The sequence below is a fragment of the Acomys russatus genome, chromosome 4 (assembly GCF_903995435.1).
Source record: "Acomys russatus chromosome 4, mAcoRus1.1, whole genome shotgun sequence".
NCBI lineage: Eukaryota > Metazoa > Chordata > Mammalia > Rodentia > Muridae > Acomys > Acomys russatus.
Window position 1 is genome coordinate 1122839 of NC_067140.1, and position 20963 is coordinate 1143801.

Below are 20963 nucleotides of genomic sequence, written 5' to 3' on the forward strand. Positions count from 1 at the left end.
CACCCTCATCTTTGTGCATGTGTACTTGTGTGTGCACATGGTGTAAAGCCAGGGGGAAACATTGTATTCCTCAGTCACTTTCTACTTTATTTTTGAGACAGGGTCTCTCAAAAGCTCGAACTCACCAGTCTAGACTGGTGGTTACCCGCAATCTCCAGGGACCCTGCCTCGCGCTTCTCAGGGCTGGGTCTGCAGCTGCTGGCTGCTGTCCTCACCATCAAACTCGGGTTCTCATGCTTACACAGAAGCACCTGTGGATGGAGCCACTTCCTCTGCCTGGCTTTTTGTTTTTTTAAAAATATTTATTTATTTATTATGCATATAGTGCTCTGCCTGCATGTACACCTGCAGGCCAGAAGAGGGAATCAGATCACATTATAGATGGTTGTGAGCCACCATGTGGTTGCTGGGAATTGAACTCAGGACTTTTGGAGGAGCAGTCAGTGCCCTTAACCTCTGAGCCATCTCTCCAGCCCCTCAGCCTGATTTTTATCTCTACTTATTTTTTTCAACTGCTTTTACTTTCATGTCATTGTCCTTTTCTCCAGTCTGGAGGTGAGTATTGTATTTATCACCTTTCTTTCTTTCTTTCTTTCTTTCTTTCTTTCTTTCTTTCTTTCTTTCTTTCTTCTGCGTCTTGAGTGTTTATGAATGATTGATCAGTGTGTGCAAAAACTGGGAACTGTAGCTTCCTCCTCCAACCTTAGACTACTTGCCTACACCGACCTCTAACCAAGACTGGCCATCTCTTCCCCTGTGCTATATCCATTATTACCTACAGAGATCCTGGGTTGCCAGTGATAATAGACTGTGCCTGATGCCAGCTTTCCTATATGTGTGTCTGTCCTTTCTTCATTCTCACCGCCCCTAGCCAGGGTCCCATGCCACAAGCCACAGTAGTCACAGCAGAAATAGTCTTGCTACATACAAACCTCTACTTCAACCCCTCCAGCCTCAGCCTCCCAGGGCCAAGAACCTCCCAGGTTTCTGCACACAGCACTCTCACTGTTACTCAGACGGGAGGCTTGTTCCCCAAACACACACCACAACTCTGAATGACTCTGCTCGTCTCCACGTTGGGTATGGAAGCACAATCCAGACACTTGGCTTCCTCTCAACAGCTTCCCCCTCCCACCCAACCTGCCCCAGAGATCTCAAGGAGGGCAGTACCTTGTTAACAAAATAAAAGACGGCGTAAACCAGCACGTAGAATGCAGATCCCCCTGAGACAAGGAAATTCCTCCACCACCAGCGGTAATCCTATGGAGCAAAGAGAGGAAGAGGCAGGGTGAGCTCAAGGCGTCTTCCCACAGGTCACAGCCCCAGGTAAGAACAGTCATATGTGGATGGTGGGGTGCTTTACAGCGACTATGATGACAGTCCCGTATCTGGATTCACTGCTGAAACCCACAGATTAAAACGGGTAAATTATACTGCTTACAAATCATATCTCAACTTTTAAAAAGACCTCCACACTAGGCTCCTAGAGGAAGAGCTGGATTTCAGCTCAGACTGGCAGTGGCTCTGCACTGGCCTACCAACTCTGTAAGAGCCACTGACTCCCACAGGGGAGGCAGGCCAACACTCTGCACCTGTCAATTAGAGAGTTACCTCTGGAGTCGATCTGGCTCCAACAAATCACAGCCATGTTGTGAGGTGGCATCATGAACTCCAGTGCAGAATGGAAAATGGCTTAGGCAGGGGAGCAAGACAGCCTGAGGCAGCACTTAACACGGAATATCCACCCTCCCACCTAGCCCCACAAAGACGGTCAGTGCTGGATTTGTCCCATCCCATCCCATCCCTGCCTACTGGCCCACTCCCCTCACCTCTGCACACAGCTGGAAGTACACCATGACGATGCTGATTTGTGAACAGGACACCACCAGGATGATGAAAACCAGAAACAGGAAGCCAAAGAGGTAGTAGAACTGGTTCTCCCAGATTGCCTGTGGGCACCAGAGACAGCTTCAGTTGCCTGCTGCTCAGCAGCCACTTCTACCAGGCTCCTCTCTGGAAGGGCTTGTGGCACAGGGGACTGATGTTTGGATGGATTCCAGTCAACACCTTGACAGCATCTAAGATAACTCCCACCCTGATCAAAATTGTACAGCAGCTGCTACCACCAAAGGCAGCTTACCTCATGCCAGGTGCATGCTGCACCCTTCAGCTTCATTGCTACACACAGGCCTGCATAACCTGACACTTTTTTGAAAAAGATTTATTTATGCATATAAGTAGGGTTTTTGTTTTTTGAGACAGGGTTTCTCTGTGTAGCCTTGGCTGTCCTGGAACTCAAGAGACCCGCCTGCCTCTGTCTAGCAAGTGCTGCCTTACATGTACCAGCCAGCGCAGTAAGTGTTTTGTCTGTACATACATTTGCACACCAGAGGTGGTACTTGATGTCATGGGTCTACAGTTACAGGCAGTAGTGAGCTGTCACGTGGGTGCTGGGATTTGAATTCAGGACCTCTAGAAGAGAAGCCAATGCTCTTAACCACCAAGCCATCTTCCTGCACCCCCGCCCCCCCCCCTGGCCTTTAGGAGGAAAAACTCTTTTTATTGAAAAATTTGATTTCACATGATGTATTTTGATGTTTTCCCCTCTCCCAATTCTTTCCAGACGCTCCCTATCTCCCCACCCACCTAATTTTATGTTCTGTCTCTCTTTTTAAAAAGACAAAAACATCAATAACAATAACAACAAAAAGCCCAAGAAACACACATCCCCACCCCTCAAATCAAAACACCCCAATTAAGGAAAAAAAAGAAAAAAGGGCTGGAGAGATGGCTCAGAGGTTAAGAGCACTGTCTGCTCTTCCAGAGGTCCTGAGTTCAATTCTCAGCATCCACATGGTGGCTCACAACCATGAGATCTAATGCCCTCTTTTGGTGTGCAGGCAGAACACTGGATACATAATAAATAAATAAGTAAATAAATAAATAGATAAATAAACAAACATTTAAAAAGGGGGGGGGGGAGTCCAAACAAAGGAAAATGAAACGGTCTACAAAAATATTCTTGAGTTTGTCTCTGTTGGCCAACTACTGCTAAATTTGGCTTCTCCCGCGCCACCCAAGATAGGGTTTCTCTGTGTAGCCCTAAATGTCTGGAACTCTGTAGACGAGGCTGGCTTTAAAGTACTGCCTGGCTCTGCCTCCCAAGTGCTGGGGCTGGGATTAAAGGTGTCCACCACCATACCTGGTCCTTGACTTTTTAAAAAACAAAACAGCCATAGTGGAGCACACCTGTAATCCTAGCACTTGGGAGGCAGAGGCAGGTGTTTTCTCTGTGAGTTTGAGGCAGCCTGGTCTACAAAGCCAGTCCAGGACAGCCAAGACTACACAGAGAAACCTTGTCTCAGGAAAAAACAAACAAAAACCAACAACAAAAAGTTTAAAAATTATTTTGTATGGATGGATGTTTTGCCTGCATTTGTACCACACTGTATGCCTAGTGCTCAGAGGCAGAAGACTTCCGTGTGCTGAGCCTTCCCACGTGTCAGCCTCCCATGCACAGCATGTCTCCACACCTCTCACAGCTGTCATGCAGGCAGGACTATTTCTGGACTTAAGGGTGAAGAAGGGGCCTCCTGCAATTTCACAGACAGTAAGAAGCAGAGTGCCTAAGCGAGGGCAAGAGACCAGGCTCATGCGGCAAGGCAAGGAGTCAGCAGTACTCACACTGAAGATGAAGAACAGCTCAATGAACATGGCACCGAAGGGCAGGATCCCAGCCATGAGGATGCTGAGGCAGAGAAGGAGGGTTAATACTCCAAGTCCCAGACACTGGGAAGCCCGTGCTCCCTCCTGAGCATCACACAGAAAATGCCTACAGCAGGTGTTAGTTCTAAGTCTTGCCACGTTGTGATACCATTATATCTTCTTGGGGAAAGGGCAGGCTGGCCAAAATTCTTTTCAGTTCACAAATGGGAACTCAGGTAGAACGGTGACTGACCTACCCACGGGTCACGTGGTCTTTTTTTTGGTTTGTTTTTGGAGACAGAGTTTCTCTGTTTAATCCTGGCTGTCCTGGAACTTGCTCTGTAGACCAGGCTGGCCTTGAACTCAGAGATCCATCTGTGGCTGCCTCTTGTTGGGATTAAAGGTATGCACTGCCACAGCTCAGCCTTTTTTATTTTTTTGATTTGGGATACTTGCAACTGAACCTAGGGTAGTGTGCACCTTAGGTAAGTAAGTCTACACTTAACAACAGCCCCAGCTTAATTAAAGGTCGCAACTTCTATCACCTTCCTGCCCTCTGCTTTCCTGACCTAGTTCCCAGGCAGACACGAAGTAGGCAGCACCTTGTCTTCACTGTGACCAGAAGCTGAGCTTGCAGGCTATCTAGTAGCACACTTGCTGCTGTTGCAGGGTGGCCTCAGCACCCTTCTGGGAAGGTAGCCTTTTCATGTTCTCCTAAAGAGATGGTTTAGGGGAGCACTGGCCTTGTCCACACTGGAAGCCCCTGGTTCATCTCTGCCAAGACTCACCCCACAAATCGGTTCATGTACCACCGTTGTTCAGGGATCTGCCGGGGAATCTGGTTTGTGCGCACAGGGTTGTCATATGGCTGCTTGCGGAAGCCGAAGTAGTAGCCCAAGTAGACGAGGGGCAGGGAGATCCCGAACCACATACACAGCAAAGCCACCATGGTGGGAAATGGAACCTGTGGACACAGTACTGTGAGGCCCCCGTAGGCCCTAATACCTAGAAGAGAAGCCATGCAAGTGGGGTAGTGGTGGGCATGGGCAGCTCTGGGCTCCAGGGAAGGAGAAGCCACATGCACAGCAGGGCCACTGTGGTGGGGAAGGTTCAGCAGACTTTTCTGCCCCAGGGCTCCTGGCCTGAAACTCTTGAGGCCAAGAATTTCCTATGGGAAGAGCAGAGTGCAGATGGGGGACATGTAAGCTTCCAGGAAAGATGAAATCTCAGCACCCCAGGAACTCAACACCCAGGGAGGAAGTGGGGACTGAGAACCCCAAGGAGCCATGCAGGGGCCAGAAGGAAACAACGGAAAAGGCAAAACTGCTCGGATTTTCTTCTAAGTAGGGAAAAGCAGAGCATGGGCCTACAGTTATAAAAGGACTCCATTTTAATAAAATTTATTTTTTTAGACAGGGTCTCATGAATCCTAGGTTGGCTTTGAACCCACTACGTAGCCAAGGATGACTCTGAACTTCTGGTCCTCCTGCCTCTACCTCCTGGGTGCTGGGATTACAAAGCATGCACTACCACAGTGAGTTCGTGAAGTGCTGGGGAAAGGACTTGGGGTTTCAAGTGTGCTAGGCAAGCCCTCTGCCATGGGAGTTACACCCTAACCCACCGTCAGTGTTTACACATGTCTGTGTCTGGAAAGGCCTACAACAGAAAGTTAACAGTAGTACTTCCTTGGATGGAGCATGGGGGTTAGAACTGACTTTTTCATCCTCCTCATTGTCTTCTGTATAGTCATTTTCTAGAAGACTTGTGCAAAAAGAACTGTGTTAACATATGTTAAGGTGGGAATGTAAACTTGTGCAGCTACTATAGAAACCAGCATAAAGTAAAAATAGGACTGGCACATGGCCCAACCATACTGCCTGGGTATATATGCAAAGATTTCTACATTGACACCCCACAGAGATACTTGCACCAGTCACAATAACTAGAAAATTGAACTGTACAGAAGATAAAGAAAATGAAATAGCAACAATTTGCAGGAAATAGACGGAACTCAAAACCATTATGTTAAACTAAGCCAGACTCTGAAAGACAAATACTGTGTGTTTTCTCTTAGATGTAGAACCTAGATTTAAAATTTTGTGTGTATGTGTATTTATATATGTATAACTCATGAAACTAGAAAGGGGATCATTAGAAGGAAGGAAGAGATTCAAGGTGGGGGAAATAGGGTAATGGAATCCATGTGATAAGAAAGCAGAAGTTAGGAGTTAGTGGGGGAAGGAAGGGGACCAGCCAGAGGGCAGAAGGGGACAGGAGAAGGTCAGTGAGTGAGGGGAATGAATGACAATAAAGTATAGTGATACATATGTGTAAATGCAATAATGGAATGTATTACTTTATATGCCAACCTAAAATTAATGAGAGAGATAAGTGTTTAGACAGAATTTATTACAATAAGCATCATTTGTTATTGTTATAATGTTTAAATCATACACTCTCATTTTAAACATCTCTGCTGAAGGAAAAAGACTAGAAGAGCACACATCAAAGCCCTGCAGTGTTTACCCCTGATGGCTGCACTGGAGCTTATGCTTGATTTCCTACTGTCCCTGCTCTCTACAAGGGCCACCTTGAGTACTGAGGGCGCCCCACACTGCTGGGAGGAAGCAGCCTGTACTCCAACCCTATCTAGACACCTTAGCAAACACTTACAAGTGGGGACAGGTGGCTCAGCACATTAAGGCTGGACTAGTTAACGCCTGCTCCACTTCTGCAGTGCTGAGAATTGACCAAGGGCCCAACTTCCAAAGTCCCTGAGCCACAGAGCCTGAAATTCCACTCAGAGTCCCGAGAAGCTGCAGGCAACATCACAGCCTCTGGCTAATGGGAGCTCCACCCTGGGGTGGTACTGACCGGATGCTGAGAAGGTAAGCCCTCTGACCTTATCCACTCATACTAGGCAGCTCTCACTTTGGTTGAGACATGGGGAATTCCCCAACTGGCCCCTGGAGTGTGGAAACCTCCCTTTAGAGAAGTGAGCAGTGGCCAGCTGTTTCCAAGCCTGAAGAAAGGCCATGGCCAGGGCGCTGGCAGATGATGGATGGGCAATGCTGGGGGAAACCCCAGCCAATCCTCAACCCCTACAGCTGGGAACAGAACTCTGCGGACTCAGAAAAGGGAAGGGAACAACAGGAAGTGACCTTAGGGAGTAGAACTGAGCACCACCGGCTCTCCTTGCTGGAGAGGGGCTGGACAGCAGGGAAAGGCACTTACCGCTCCTGATGAGTGCTTTCCCCAGATGAAGCAATTCAACACAAAGCAGATGCCAAAAACCACACCAGGGTATAGTGTCGCCGTCTGGGAGCAAGAGGGACAGGTTGGGGAACTGCATCTGGTTTCCTATCTGGTCCTTGGGGAGTGCACAGAGGCTTCAACTCCTCTGGGGCTTTGGGCTTCAGCTCAAGCAGTTTCCTTGCTGACCCCACACAGGGCTTGCCTCTTGTCCCGTGAGACCCTTTAAAGAGCCCTGAGACCACTTTCTAATTACAGATCCTACCCAACTTAGGTTCTTTTGATTTGGCAACAGACTGATAGTTAAAGGCATTTAGTAGCAACCACATTAAATGTCAGGCACAGAAAGAGGAAGAAAGTTCCTGGAAGAACCCCAGCCGCTGCAGTTCTATGGACTGTTCCACCTCCAAGATGTCTCTTCACTCTGGTGAATGGCAGGCCAGCTAGCCACTGTACAAGCCTGGCTTCTTTCTCTAGCATGCGATTGTCTCTGGTCTGTTGGGTGTGGGGTTCTAGGCTGTTGCTGATCAATCTGAACCCTCTATTCTCTGGCTTTCGCCACTAGATGATGCAAACTACAGGCACCCAAGTTCAATCCCATTATCACTCTGTGGATGGGCATCTCAGTGGTGAAATCCTTTTAGAAGTTTAAGACAGTCTAGAACTGTAGACTGTGGGCCCCAGGCATGCCCATCCATTCATCCTGCTGTTTAGTCTCTAGCCTAAAATTCTCCACTAGGGCCTGCTTATGCCCCTGAAGTGTGTTAGGCCCCACCAAATGCTGAGAGGAGGAGGAGGAAGAGGACACTTACACAGAAGGCTCCTTTCTTCCACCGATGGCCTTTTAGAGTTCGGTAGAGACGGCCAGCAGAAAATCCACCAAACACCCTGTTGTAGGGAAAGGCAGAATGCACAGCAAGGGGTGCCGTGAGTGGAGTGAAGCGGGCTTGTGCAGCCCCCGGGAACACTCTCATACACACCTACCCCATGAACATGAAGAGGAAGCAGGCAGTGGTCATGAGAGCTCCCCGGCTGGAGGGCGACAACATCCCAAGCATGGCCACAACTGCAGAGGGAAGCAGAGGGCAGGGCAGGATCAGAATGCCTGTCAGGCCTAGGCCTCTGACAGGCAGACTCACAGGACGCCAGACAAACGGGGCAGAAGAGAGTCCTGTCTTTCCTGGCCCTTGTGCCAGCACAGTTCTCTATAGGAAAAGACTGGGGTGTAGCTGAGGTTGGGGGTGAAGCAGCTGCTGGGCCTGGCTGGTTTAAATCTCAACCACAGCTTCTAGGCCCAGAGCTCTGGGAACGAAGCACCCAGCAGGCTGAGAGCATTCTGAATGCCTGCAAGCTCAATGTAACATCCATTTCTTAGACAAGGAACCCGAAGCCCAGCAAGGCTGGGTAGCTATGCAGCCGTGACGCTGGGAGGCTGAGTACGAGAAACAAATTTAGGCAGAGCAACTCCAGACTTGTCTGTAATTACTATACATTAGTAAGGTTTTTCCTATAGTAATAACAAAAGTCCTGCTGTATGTGGTGGCACAGGCAGAAAAAGTGAGAGTTCATCTTATCTTGGGCTACATATAAGACTCAGCCTTGAAGGGAAAAAAGAGGAAAGAAGGGAAGAGACCTGAGTCAGCACCAGCCCTGCTAATGAGCCTGGATTGGCTGCAGAGTAAAGTTAGCCTCATAGTGCTGATGTGCGCTTCCCTGGCTCTTACGTGCACAGAGCTGAAAAACAGCCAGGAGAATCACTGCTGCCAGGGCTGCCTTCGATGCCTAGCCTGCTCCGGGGAGATGAGCCTACCCTTCTGCTTAAGGCAGAGAGACAGCCATGCCTCAGATCGGGCCGTGTTGCTCTGACCCCTAAACCAGCCCATGTGGTCTACTCACAGATGACGATGAGGATCATGCAGAAGAGCTGAATGCCCGAGCCCAGCAAAGAGCTGAGGATCATGGGATACTGGGGCGGCCTGAAGACATCACCGTGCACAAGCTTCCACCCAGACTCCTCCATAGTGTCTTCCTGCGGCAAAGGGCAGAGAGCAAAGTAGGTTTGTGAGGATAGGAGGTTCCTGCAGGAAACACATCTGCAGACCCAGGCTGCTCCATCAAACTAGCACCATCCTGTCACAAGGTTCTCTGAGGAATGCTACGTGGGGAAGGGAGGCCAAGAATAGGGTGCTTAGAGCTGCAGGGGAAAGAAAAATCTCCCTAATTCCACAAAACTAGAGAATGGAGACAATGAGAACAGCAGCACAGCACACTAAGAGCTAACTTAATAGTCCTTGTTTGCTGAGATTCTTAAGCAATTCATTTTTTCCTGATCATAAATAAAATATTTACTTTAATTTCAAGTAAATTAAAAAAGTGTTTCATATACAGAAAATTTTAGAGACAGAGAAAAGGCCAAGTGTGGTGGTATATGCCTATAGTCTTAGCACTCAATAGAGTACGGCAGAAGGATTGAGAGTTCAAGGTTAGCCTGGGTAACACAACAAGAGACTGTTTCCTAACATAGGTGTTCACCCAGACACATAATTTTCTATATGGTAGAAAGATCTAAGAAAATAAAATGGCATATATATTTAAAAAATGTTTATACACGAACATAAAAAGATATTGTTTTCTTTAGTCTTTAATCTATGTTTAATGTTTTTAAAAATAGAGGATCATATACTATGTACCTTGTTTTTGTGTGATGTGTAATTTTTGAACATTTCCCCATGTTAATCTTTTTTCTTTTTTTTTTTTTTCTTTTTGCTTTTTTGAGAAAGGGTCTCACTTGAGGAACTCTGTAGATCAGGCTGTCCTGGAATGCAGAGATCTGTCTGCCTCTGCTTCCTGAGTGCTGGGATTGAATGTATGAGCAACCACGATGGGCTCACATGTTAATCCTGCTAACAATTAGTACTAATTGTATATGCCTGCCTCAATTGCTTTTTGAAACAAAGTCCCTCTCTGAACCCCAGGAACTCCTCCATATCTGCCCCTTTAGCCCTGGAGTTACATATGCATGCTGCCACAGGAACTAGGGGGATCTAAACTCAGGTCCTCCTGCCCATGTGTCAAGGCTCGCACTTTACCCACTAAGCTCCACAATCAGTAGTATTAAAAATAAATAAATAAATAAAAAGGCAAGAAAGAGAGAAGTCTCTTGCGGTGGTGTATACCTGTGGTCCAGCATTCAGAGGCTGGGGCAGAAGGACCTCCAGTCTGAAAGAGCCCAGGTAAGACTGTGAGACCCTGTCTCAAAAAAAAAAAAAAAAATCTGTGCTATTTACCTGTGACTCTTTCTTTCCTTTCTTTTCTTTTTTTGAGACAGGGTTTCTCTGTGTAACAGCCCTGGCTGTCCTAGAACTCACTTTGTAGACCAGGCTGGCCTCGAACTCAAGAGATCCAACTGCCTCTGCTTCCTGAGTGCTGGGATTAAAGGTGTGCGCCACCACTACCCGGCTCCAAGACCACTTTCTTATGACAGTTTGAATCTGAATGGGGGCGGGCTATTCCTGGAAAAAAAGTATAAATATATATACATATATATGTATGTACATATAAAATTCAAACCAGGCATGTTCAGATATGCCATAATGATAATAATATCCAAACAAACATCATGTAATTATTGGCTATGTGTAGTTTTGTTTCTTATCTGTAACTATGTAAGAAATGTTTAGAACATAAGAAATTTAGGATTATTTATTTATTTATTTATTTTCTTTTCCTTTGTTTTGGATTCTGGTTGGCCTAGAATTCACTTTGTGTATCAGGCTGACTTTGAACTCATACAGCTCCATCTGCCTCTGCCTCCTAGAAAATTATAGTCATGAATGACCATACTGGGCCTTGCCATTTTTGATACAGGGTCTTGCTATGGAGTCAAGTCATCTCAAATTAAGAGATTCTCCTGCCTCAGCCCACTGAGTGCTAGGATCACAGGTGTATATACAATATGCACCTTTACTTATTGCACCTATTATTACATTTATTTGTTTATTTGTGTATTTGAATGGAGTTAGAGAGACTCTTGTGTACTGTATGGAAGCATCACCTGTTGGCTGAGGCAGGAAATAGGAGGTGGGAGTTCCAGCAGAGAGAGATGAACTCTGGGATAAAGTCAGAGACAGGAGACCTGCCCTGGTCTGAGGAAGACGAACACATGGAACTGAGGAGAGGTAACCAGCCATGTGGCACACATAGAGTAAATGGGTAATATAAGTTTTGAGTTAGTCAGAGAATGAGCCAAGACTTATGGCCTATGTACTTATTTATAAGTAATAAAGTGTCAGTCATTATTTTGGGAACTGGGGTGCGGGATGAAAACCTGAGGTGTCAGCGGATGTCAGAAGACACTTTGTGGGAGTCAGTTCTCTACTTCCACCTTGGGGGTCCCAGGGATCAAATTCAGGTTGTGTGGCTTGGTGGCAAGCACCCATATCCCGATACACCATCTCAAAAGCTCTACTTTAAAATTTTTAAACGAGTCCAGGACAGCCAAGGCTACACAGAGAAACTCTGTCTCGAAAAAAAAAAAAAAAAAAAAAAAAAAAAAAAAAAAAAGACAAATTAACCAACTTTCCTTTCTGTGACTTCTTTCAACCTGTAATTTTGAAGATTAGAAAATGTTTTGTTTTCCTTTTCAATGCCTTTGAGGATTACTGTCTCATACACAGGCCTGGCAGGTGGAGAGCCCTACTGTTAGCTTGTCCTCCCTCTTCCAGTCCGTCCCGCCCCAGCCAAGACCTCGTACAATGTCATCCTCCTTGTTGTAGTTGGCGATGTCCTTCCGCAGTGTCCGGATAATAATCATGCTGAGGATGCCTGCAGACAACAGGGTTGCAGGGGTGAGCACAGCTAACAGAGTGCTCCAGCTTCAGGCCTTTTCAATAGGACCTGGTCATGAGGCCACCCAACCCCCCCTCTCTCCCCAGAGACAGACACACAGACACAGACACACACACACACACACACACACACACACACACACACACACACAGCACTCCACTCCAGCTGAGAATGGGTTGTGCAGAGAAGGAAGCAGCTGGGATGGGAGTGATGGCCACAGGGTGCTGCTTTTTTGTCAGGAGAGTCCCATGCTATTCCTGTTTCCTGTTACTGGAAATGCTGCGAATGACTGACTTCCAATACAGACTCACCTAGGGTACCTTTACCTCTCAGTGCCCCTCAACAGTTCAGGAGACACCCTCACTCTGCCTCACTTTTCCTGTCTTCCTCTCTAGGTAGTAGAGTGGTGGTTAGAAAATAAGCTTCATGAGCCTGAGAACTCGCTTCATGCCTGTAGGCTTAGTTCCTTTCTGAGGCCTGGTGCTTGTGAAGTTGGGAGGCAGCGAACAAGCAGGAGCTGCTGCTACCTTTGCCTCTCATAACCTGGAAGCAATCATCGTCGCAGTCCTCCACGGGCTCTCTCCCAAGCCTGTCTCACGGCAGGTCATGCTTCTGGAGGGTGAACGCATCCGCGACTGTGCACAGACAAATGGACCTGTTCTTCTCTAGCAAGCTCAGCAGAGCGGAGACAAGTTCGTGCTCATTTCCGTGCACATGAGGCCTAGCACAGGGCCATGGGGGCTGCTCCAACCATCCATGGTCCTGACGACACCCTAGAAATCCCCCTTAAGTCATGTGATGCTTTAGACATTCCACTCCACCTTGAATTCTCAGAGCTCTCACCTGACAGGAAGAAGACTACCACGACAGAGTTGATGATAGAAAACCAGTGGATCTGCACATCACTCATGGTTAGGTAAGTATCCCATCGAGAGGCCCATTTGATGTCACTTTCCTGGCAGGCAGGAGGAAGCAGAGTCAGGCCTCCCATCGGACAGAGAATCCCAGCCCAGCACAAACCCTCCTCCCCTAGCCAGAGCAGGCATTCTCTCTCACCTCCCAGTGCACAGAGTAGGTGAAGTACAGCTGATTCTCCTTAGTGGGGTCAATTTCTTGGGGTGAGGAGTTGGCACCCTCAGGTAGAGTACATGAACTCTTCTCGTCTGTTTTGAGGTCTGTGAGAGATGGAGACCCAGTCTGCTCTCACAGTGACCAGTGCTACCCCCCCAGGCAGGGCGTGCTGTGAGGGGCTCAGGGTCACCTTGCCTTCAGGGTTGAGTGGAAATTGGGAGCACAACAGGTAACTGTGGCTTTTATAGCTATGCTCCCTGGAGCCCTGGCTTTCCCAAGAGCCTTCAGGAGTAAAAAGTTATGTACGCAGGGGTGGGAGAGAAGGATCTTTGTCTAATTCCCTCCATCTAAAAGGCAGTTTCTGTATTCAACCCAAACATCCACCGACTCACTCGGCACTCAGTCAGGAGCACTCAACATGCACAGCAGTGGCTCCTTACGTTTGCTCGCTCACTCAGTCATCTTTATTATTTTAGTAATCCAACCATTCCTGTGCCTTCCCCTTTCACTCACTCATTTGCTCACTGTCATTCAACACTTCCTCGAGCCAAGCAGCATATAATAAACACCAACTATGGGCCAGGCACCACACTGGCGAGAAAAGAAAAGAACAGAGTGCAATGCTAAAGAGCCACTGAGAATATAAAGAGAGTTCTAAAACAATCATCTGTAAGGGGGCCAGAGGGATGGCTCAGGGGTTAAGAGCACCATCTGCTCTTCCAAAGGTCCTGAGTTCAATTCCCAGCAACCACATGGTGATTTACAACCATCTATTACTGGGATTTGATACCATCTTCTGGCATGCAGGTGCACATGCAGATAGAGCACTCATACATAAAAACAAATAAATCTTTAAAAAAAATCATCTGTAAATGCTGAACTGTGCTGGTGACATTCACAGGAGAGGCAGGATGGTACCCACAGTTCAGGTCTCATGCTTTATGACTGCTGCACGTGGAAAGTCATGTTCCACAATATTTTCAAGAAGTCAGAAAATCCCGACAGTGGACAAAAGGCTTGGAGTGGTGATTCATGCCTGGGATCCCAAAGGCAGGCTGGTGACAGAGCTCGGTGTAGAGCACTTGCCTAGAGTATGTGAGGCTCTAGGCTTGATTCCTAGCGTATGAAAAGAAAAGGCAGAGGCAAGAGGATCCATGGGTTCAAAGCCAGCTTGGGCTACACAGTGAGACCTTGTTTTAAGAAGAGAACAAGAAGGCAGTGTATAGTGGTGCATGCCTCTAGTCCCAGCACTCCAGAGACAGATGGAGGCAGACCTTTGTGAGTTCAAGGCCAGCTTGATCTATATAGTAAGTTATAGCACAGCCAGGGTTATTTAGCAAAACCCTATCTCAAAAACAAACAAGGGAGGTATGGGGGAGAGAAAAGAAGAAGAGGAGGAAGGAGTAAAGTTTCATCAAATTCTCTGTGGTCCATAAAAACTGGGCTGGGTCCTAAACTTCCTGGTCTACTGTTGACTCTGGCCAATCACCGACACAGAAGGACACAAAGCCTCCTGCAACCAGCTTCCCAGTGGCTTCTCCTGAACTTTCACCCATTGTTCTTCATCGGGTTGGCTGGCCCGTGCAGTCACTGACCTCCTGAGCCTCTATCAGCACCTCTAATCTGGAATTCCTGGAGGTGGTAGGCTCACATGGAACCCAGCCCACAAGACAGCAGGTACAACTCCCCCTCACTCCCAACCTGCTCTGCTGGGTACAGTGGCCTTCATGGGTTGAACCTATGTGCCACACTTGGGCCTGACAGCTAGTAAAGAGGTGAGCGTGTGAGACGGTGCGTGCAGAAGCCCAGGCCCATCCAGCCCTGCCCCTCTGGTGATACCTCCCCACTCACCCTCCAGCCTGATGCTCTGGGGAATCACCTCGAAGCGGACGACACGGTATGTATGTTCCTGATCCTCTTCCATGTCCTCCCGGTGGTAATAAAGGATGAACGAGAGGTGATTGTGCAGGTAGATCTAAAACAGAGAATAAGAAATAGACAGCAGCCCCAAACCAGACAATTACTCAGGGAGCCCACCCCAAGCACTAGGTCCTTCCTCTGTCCAGGATGCCTGGTTGTATCAGCCTTCTGAACACACTGCTCCGGTCATATCGCTCTCTTGCTCAGATACCCACTATGGCTTCCTGAGGCTTATCAGATAAAACCCCAGTTTCCTTGACCTGGCAGTCACTGCCTTTTTTTTTTTAAACAGCACACAAAATAATGATATCATTACGGCATTTTCATACATATTGTTATGTTGTTCACAGGCTCTCCAGCCCCTTCTTCACAAGCAGCCTTTCCCCTGCACTTCTGCCCAGCACCACAACTGGGATGCTGTCCTTCCTCTCTTCCTCTCAGCCTAGCTCTTTCCTATTTTTTGGTTTTTTGACACAGAGTCTCTGTGTAGCCTTGGCTGTCCTGGACTCTCTTTGTAGACCAGGCAGCCTTGAACTCAGAGGTCCACCTGCCTCTGCCTCCCAAGTGCTGGGATTAAAGGTGTGTGCTACCATGCCCAGCCTAGCCTAGCTCTTTTCTAAGTCCCTTCCCTCCTCCATGACATCTCAAATGTACAACAGCTCCCTGGCTAGTGGAAGGCAACTGGGAGCTGAGACTCAGAGCCTTACCCCACCAGTGCCCTCCAAATTAGGACAAAGCCTCCGAAGACAGCCACTATGCCACAAAGGAATGTCAGCCTTTTATTCCCTGGGAAAACCAGATGACAAGGACAATCACAGCCTAAGTCATTACTGCCTTAATCTGAGTTGTGTCGTGAAGTATACACTTAGAGTGTTTCAAAACCAACAGATTCTGAGATACTGGGCCCAGGACACTCAGATCACCAGCAAACAGCAGAGGCAGCAGGCAGCCCAGGAAGCCTTGTGTGGCCCTGGTCATCATGTGCGCTTCTCTCCTACATACTTTACAAGTTCCGGGCTCCTTTTCTAGTTTTAATCTTATAGAAACAGAATCTAACACTCTAGTGACTATACTTTTATCTCTTTGTACTGTGTCCTGAGCCAGCCCAAAGCTACAGAATTCTCACAGGCTATCTACCATGATGCTCTGGCAGAAATGTGCCCTGGCTGGCCCCCTCCCCGCACCCCTTTTAAAGTATTTTATTTATGTGTGTGTGGCTACACGTGGTGATCAGAGGACAGCTTGTGGGAGTTGGTTCTCTCCTTCCACCTCCTAGGTACTGAGGATTGACCTCAAGTCGTCAGGACTGGGAACAAGCACCTTTATTTGCTGTGCTGTCTCACCGGCCTGCTGATCCCATTTTTTTCCCCGTGCTGCTAGTTAAGAGCTGAACGTTTTCCCATTCTCTGTGACCTCAAGTATTTGTAACTTGTGAGGTACACCTGCCCAGCCCTCCAACCATGCCAGACACTCTACCTTATTGACATCTGTGAAGCCAAGTCGGTAGCCATGTTCAAACTGTACATCTTTTTCTTTCCTCTTGTCATCAGTGTCACGGTTGCTGGAGTACAGTTCCAGCCGGGTAGCCACAGGCAGGTTGTCAGCAATACTAGAAACCCAAGGACTCACTCAGTCTCTCAGAACCACACCCCCCCAGGCCCTCCCTGAGCTGCGGTGGAGGCCAGCAGGGAGCCGCAGTAACTTACAGGTGAACGTAGTACTCCTCTGTGATGCGCTCAGCCACTAGCCGGCTCTGCTCTACTGTCAGGGTCACTGGCTTGCTGGCTTGGCTGCACAGAACTTCACACTTCTTTTCACTGTTCATGAGAACCTGGAAAGGGGTGTTGACAATCCTGTCCCCTCTCAGCACCTCTCCTGCCATAAGAGAGACAGATGGGGCTCAGAGCTTCAGCCCTGTGGTAGCTGAGGTCAGCAGTCGTGAGTTGCAGACAGCCGGACAAATGGAGCTCTGACGATGTCAGTGGTACCATGGACTGGCAGTTAGGCTCTGCCCCACCACTCTTCCTACTTTGTGTTCTATGCTGGTAGATGCCACACATCCTTCCCACGCCTGGCACATAATCCTGTCCCATGCTCCTGGCTTCAAACCTGGTTGCCCTCTCCCTTTCTTTGGATGACTCTTCCTGACCCTGTAACTGCAGCTAGGTAATATTTTCCTCATCCCCGTTGGAACCCCTCATGAACTTCTCTGCTTTCTGGACAAAGATCATGTTGTGTGTGGTCCACCCTAAGGTGCCAGCCCCAACCTATCTCTTACCCATCTCTTCAACTCACCCAGATCCCTCCCAAGCACTGGGCTTTGCTACTACACAGGTCATCTCAAAGTTACCACCCCAAGCAGCCTTTGCCTCTGTCTAAACTGATTCCTATCTCTGCCTGGTTAGCCCTGCCCTCACTCACTGCCACTTCAAACACTACCAGCTCCTGAGGCTTCCCTAGATCTACTCCCCATGACAGCAGTTACTTTGCTGCTTATTTAATCAGTCAATTTTCACACTAGAACTTAGGGTCATAGGTTCCACAAATATGTCTATTCAACACTGTATCGTCAGGCCTGGCACATAGGCAGCTCCCAGCATGTATTGGGGAATGAATGAGTACGTGAGTAGGTAAGGGGATTTGAGTGTATCAAGTAGATGCACTGGCATATGTTGGGCCAAGTACATGAGGAGGTGGTAGTTCTGCCTGTTGTCATGTGTGTCTTCCTCAGCCTGCCCCAGGGTCATATCATTCCTGTTGAGCTAATGAGCACTTCAGAATGAAAACACAGTTGGGTCTGGTTGATGCTTTCCAGCAGCTCAGTGCCTCTGAGTGTAACATTTGGCATCACGTTACTCAGGGGAAACAGGCATGGGGTGCCAGTACATTAAGGAGTAAGTTGGCTCCGAGAGCTCCCTGACAGTAGGGGAGTCAGACCTACACATATCAACACACTGACACAGAAGAGCTACACAGAGGTAGAAGGTCTTGGCAGGAGGCCAGCCTGGCTGCAGAGGTGACACAGCCAATGATGCAAATGGTGTTCTTTGTGCCTGCCTACTCTGTGCCTAGGAGTAGATTAACCCCTCAGTCCTTGGTATGTCTGCAGGGAGAACACAGCTGCTATTTCATTTTCTGGAGGAGGAGATTAAGGCTTGGCAAAGTGATGTCCCAGGACTAAGCTGATGGATGTCAGGCAGGGTGCAGTAGCAGGCAGCCAGGAGTCAGAATATTCTGTTCACTATACAGTGCTAACTCTATATAGAGGAGAAAGGGGGAGGGGGAGGCATGACAAACTCCAGGCTGACAGGGTCAGCAAAGGCTGCTTGGGGGTAGTAACTTTGACCTGTGTGTGGTAAAGCAGAGTGGAGACGGGTAAGAGATGGGTTGGGGCTGGCCTTAGGGTGGACACACACTTTTCTGATCTCTGTCCAGAAAGCAGAGACGTTCTTGAGGGGTTCTACCAGGAATGAGGAGGACATTGCCTGTCTGCAGCTGTAGAATGAGCACTCTGACTGTTTTTTAATAAGTTATTCACATTACATCTCATTGTTATCCCCTTGCTCTTATCTTCCCGTTCCCACCCTCGTTTCACTCTGGCTGCTTTGTGAAGGACGCAAGAAGCTGGCTGCAGTGATGGTACCAGTCATGAAGTAAGTGACAACAAACACAGGAAGACAGTCTGTGTGGAGGTCACCATCACAACACACAGATTCAAGAGCAGTGAAGGTGGTAAAACCATGGGAACCAGCTGCCTACTAGATACTAAGGATGAGGAAAGAGCGGTGCATGCTGGGAAGATGTTCAGGTATCCACGATCAAGTTATGTGAGTTGCCACTATGAGAGGTCAGGAAGCTATGACTTGTTGGTAGCAAAGTGCGAAGTGGCAGAGCCACAGACTCCACCATATCAGACAACATGTAGCCACGCAAGGCACCAGCCCTGGGAGGTGGGGTCCTGGATATGGAACAGGCCATCCAGGAAAGAAAGAGGAAGAGAGCGAAGAGAGTAAGGGCCTCTGCCTCTCAGCTGATAGCGGATTCTGACAGTGCCCGTGAGCCTGAAAGTCTGGGATCAACGCTGAATGGGGAGGGAAGACATCTGTAAAGCCCATGGCTCAAGTAGCATTTTTGCTTGTTTGTTTTGGTTTTTCGAGACAGGGTGTCTCTGTGTAGCCTTGGCTGTCCTGGACTCACTCTGTAGACCAGGCTGGCCTTGAACTCACAGCGATCCGCCTGCCTCTGCCTCCTGAGTGCTGGGATTAAAGGCGTGCGCCACCACGCCCGGCCTCGAATAGCATTTTACAGACAACCAGAGCTAGAGAGACAGTAGCTCACTGATCCCTCAGCTCATTTCTTTGCAGGTCTTTGCAGGAGCTGAAGAACTGAAGACAGGAGATCACTAACCAAGTAAGGCTGTGACTCTTCTTACATCTGGAATTAAGAAAGAAGATGCTGGCTGGATGATGGTGCCACACGCCTTCAATTCCAGTACTCAGGAGGCAGAGGAAGGTGGATCGCTGTGAGTCTGAGGCCAGCCTGGTCTACAGATCGACTTCCAGGACAGGGCTGCACAGAGAAACCCTGTCTCTATGGCTCATTTCTGAAATCAATCAATCTCAACCAATGCCCCCGCCCCACCCCTTCTCAAGACAGGTTCTCACTATGTCTCCTTGGCTGAACTTACTATGTAAACGAGGCTGGTCTTGAACTCCTTGAGATCCACCTGTCTCTGCCTCTGGAGTGCTGTGACTAAGGCATAGGCCATCATGCCTGGCTAGGTCCGCCCCCCTTAAAAACAAACAAAAAAACAAAGCAGGGTGTGGTGGCACACGCCTTTAATCCCAGCATTCAGGAGGCAGAGGCAGGCGAATCTCTGAGCTTGAGGCCAGCCTGGTCTACAAAGTGAGTCCAGGACAGCCAAGGCTACACACAGAAAAACCCTGTCTCAAAAAACCAAAAAACCAAAGCAAAACAAAACAACAACAACAAAAACAAGACAAAAACAAACAAAACCCCAAAACAAAAACAAACAAAAACCAAACTCAAAATCAAACAAACAAACCAGGGTCTCACTATATACCCAGGTTGGGCTCAAGCTGTCCTCCTGCAAAGCCTGTCAAGTAGCCAGGACAGCAGGCCTCCTTTCAGGAATGAGCCAGAAGCCATGATGTGACTAATATATGCTAATAAAGATCTTTTAAAGAGAACCAGTTCTCAAAGGCTCAGTGTAGAGCACTTGCCCAACAAACCCAAGGCCTTGGGTGTGATCCCCAGCACCTTCCTGGTGGCACACTATGTCTCAATGGTTAACAACTGTTGCACCATCATGAGGACTGGAATTCAGATCCCAGCACTCAGGAGGCTGAAGCAGGAGGATCGCAGGTTCAAGGACAGTCTGGGCAATGAACAACATGGCAGACTCCAGGCTCGGTTAGAGGGAGATCTTGTCTCAGCTGTAAAGCATCTCTTCTGGCCTCCAAGTGCATTTGTGTGTGTGTGTGTGCGCGCGCGCGCACACACACACACACACACACACACGACCTTTAAACAACGACAAGAACAACCAAAACTCAGAAAGAGCCATTGCCTCCTTTTCCTTCCTGAGACATAGGAGAAAAATCTGCGGAGGCACCTGAGCTCCCAGGACTGTCTGTCTGCTTGCTTCTCAGACCTAATGCGAGACAGGCAAGGAACAAGCCTAAGCAACTGTCCTGACACGTTACTTGCAATTGGAGAGTATTTAACTTAGAATCACGGCTGCTGTTTACAGACAACTTGTGCCAGACACTGTGCAGGGTGCTTCACACACTTTCTGAGTAAGTCTAGCTCAGTTTAGCAAAAACGTCAATGTCTTTGCTTGCTTCAAGGCAGAGGTAATCACTCTTTTCTTTTCTGGTTTTTCCAAACAGGGTTCCTTAGTATAACCACCTTGGTTGGCCTGGACCTCTCTCTATAGATAAGCTTGGCCTTGAACTCAGAGATCCACCTGCCTCTGCCTCATGCTGGAATTAAAGGTGTGTGCCACCTGGACTTTTATTCTTTACACTTTTTATTTTGGGGGAATTTCATATACAAGTATCATATTTACATAAATCCTGTATGAAAGGCAGAGCAATGACCTGGGGAGATGGCTCAGTGGGTAAAGTGCTTGCCACACAAGCATG

At 48.1% G+C, this 20963-nt stretch overlaps 1 protein-coding gene across 4 annotated transcripts in view; it reads right to left on the minus strand.

The window, feature by feature from the left end:
- Tm9sf4 (transmembrane 9 superfamily member 4) overlaps positions 1-20963 on the minus strand; it is a 46448-nt gene that overhangs the window by 2742 nt on the left and 22743 nt on the right. For 3 of the 4 annotated variants that reach the window (XM_051143467.1, XM_051143466.1, XM_051143468.1), the window contains exons 4-17: positions 16503-16671; positions 16273-16405; positions 14728-14851; positions 12862-12980; positions 12649-12760; positions 11711-11781; positions 8854-8986; positions 7942-8023; positions 7770-7845; positions 6940-7023; positions 4494-4669; positions 3685-3748; positions 1830-1949; positions 1171-1260 (exon numbers count right to left, since the gene is read on the minus strand). In XM_051143467.1, coding sequence (XP_050999424.1) covers positions 1171-1260; positions 1830-1949; positions 3685-3748; positions 4494-4669; positions 6940-7023; positions 7770-7845; positions 7942-8023; positions 8854-8986; positions 11711-11781; positions 12649-12760; positions 12862-12980; positions 14728-14851; positions 16273-16405; positions 16503-16671 — 1553 coding nt within the window. The remainder of the gene's footprint in view (positions 1-1170; positions 1261-1829; positions 1950-3684; positions 3749-4493; positions 4670-6939; positions 7024-7769; positions 7846-7941; positions 8024-8853; positions 8987-11710; positions 11782-12648; positions 12761-12861; positions 12981-14727; positions 14852-16272; positions 16406-16502; positions 16672-20963) is intronic. The other variant, XM_051143470.1, reaches the window with a different exon arrangement.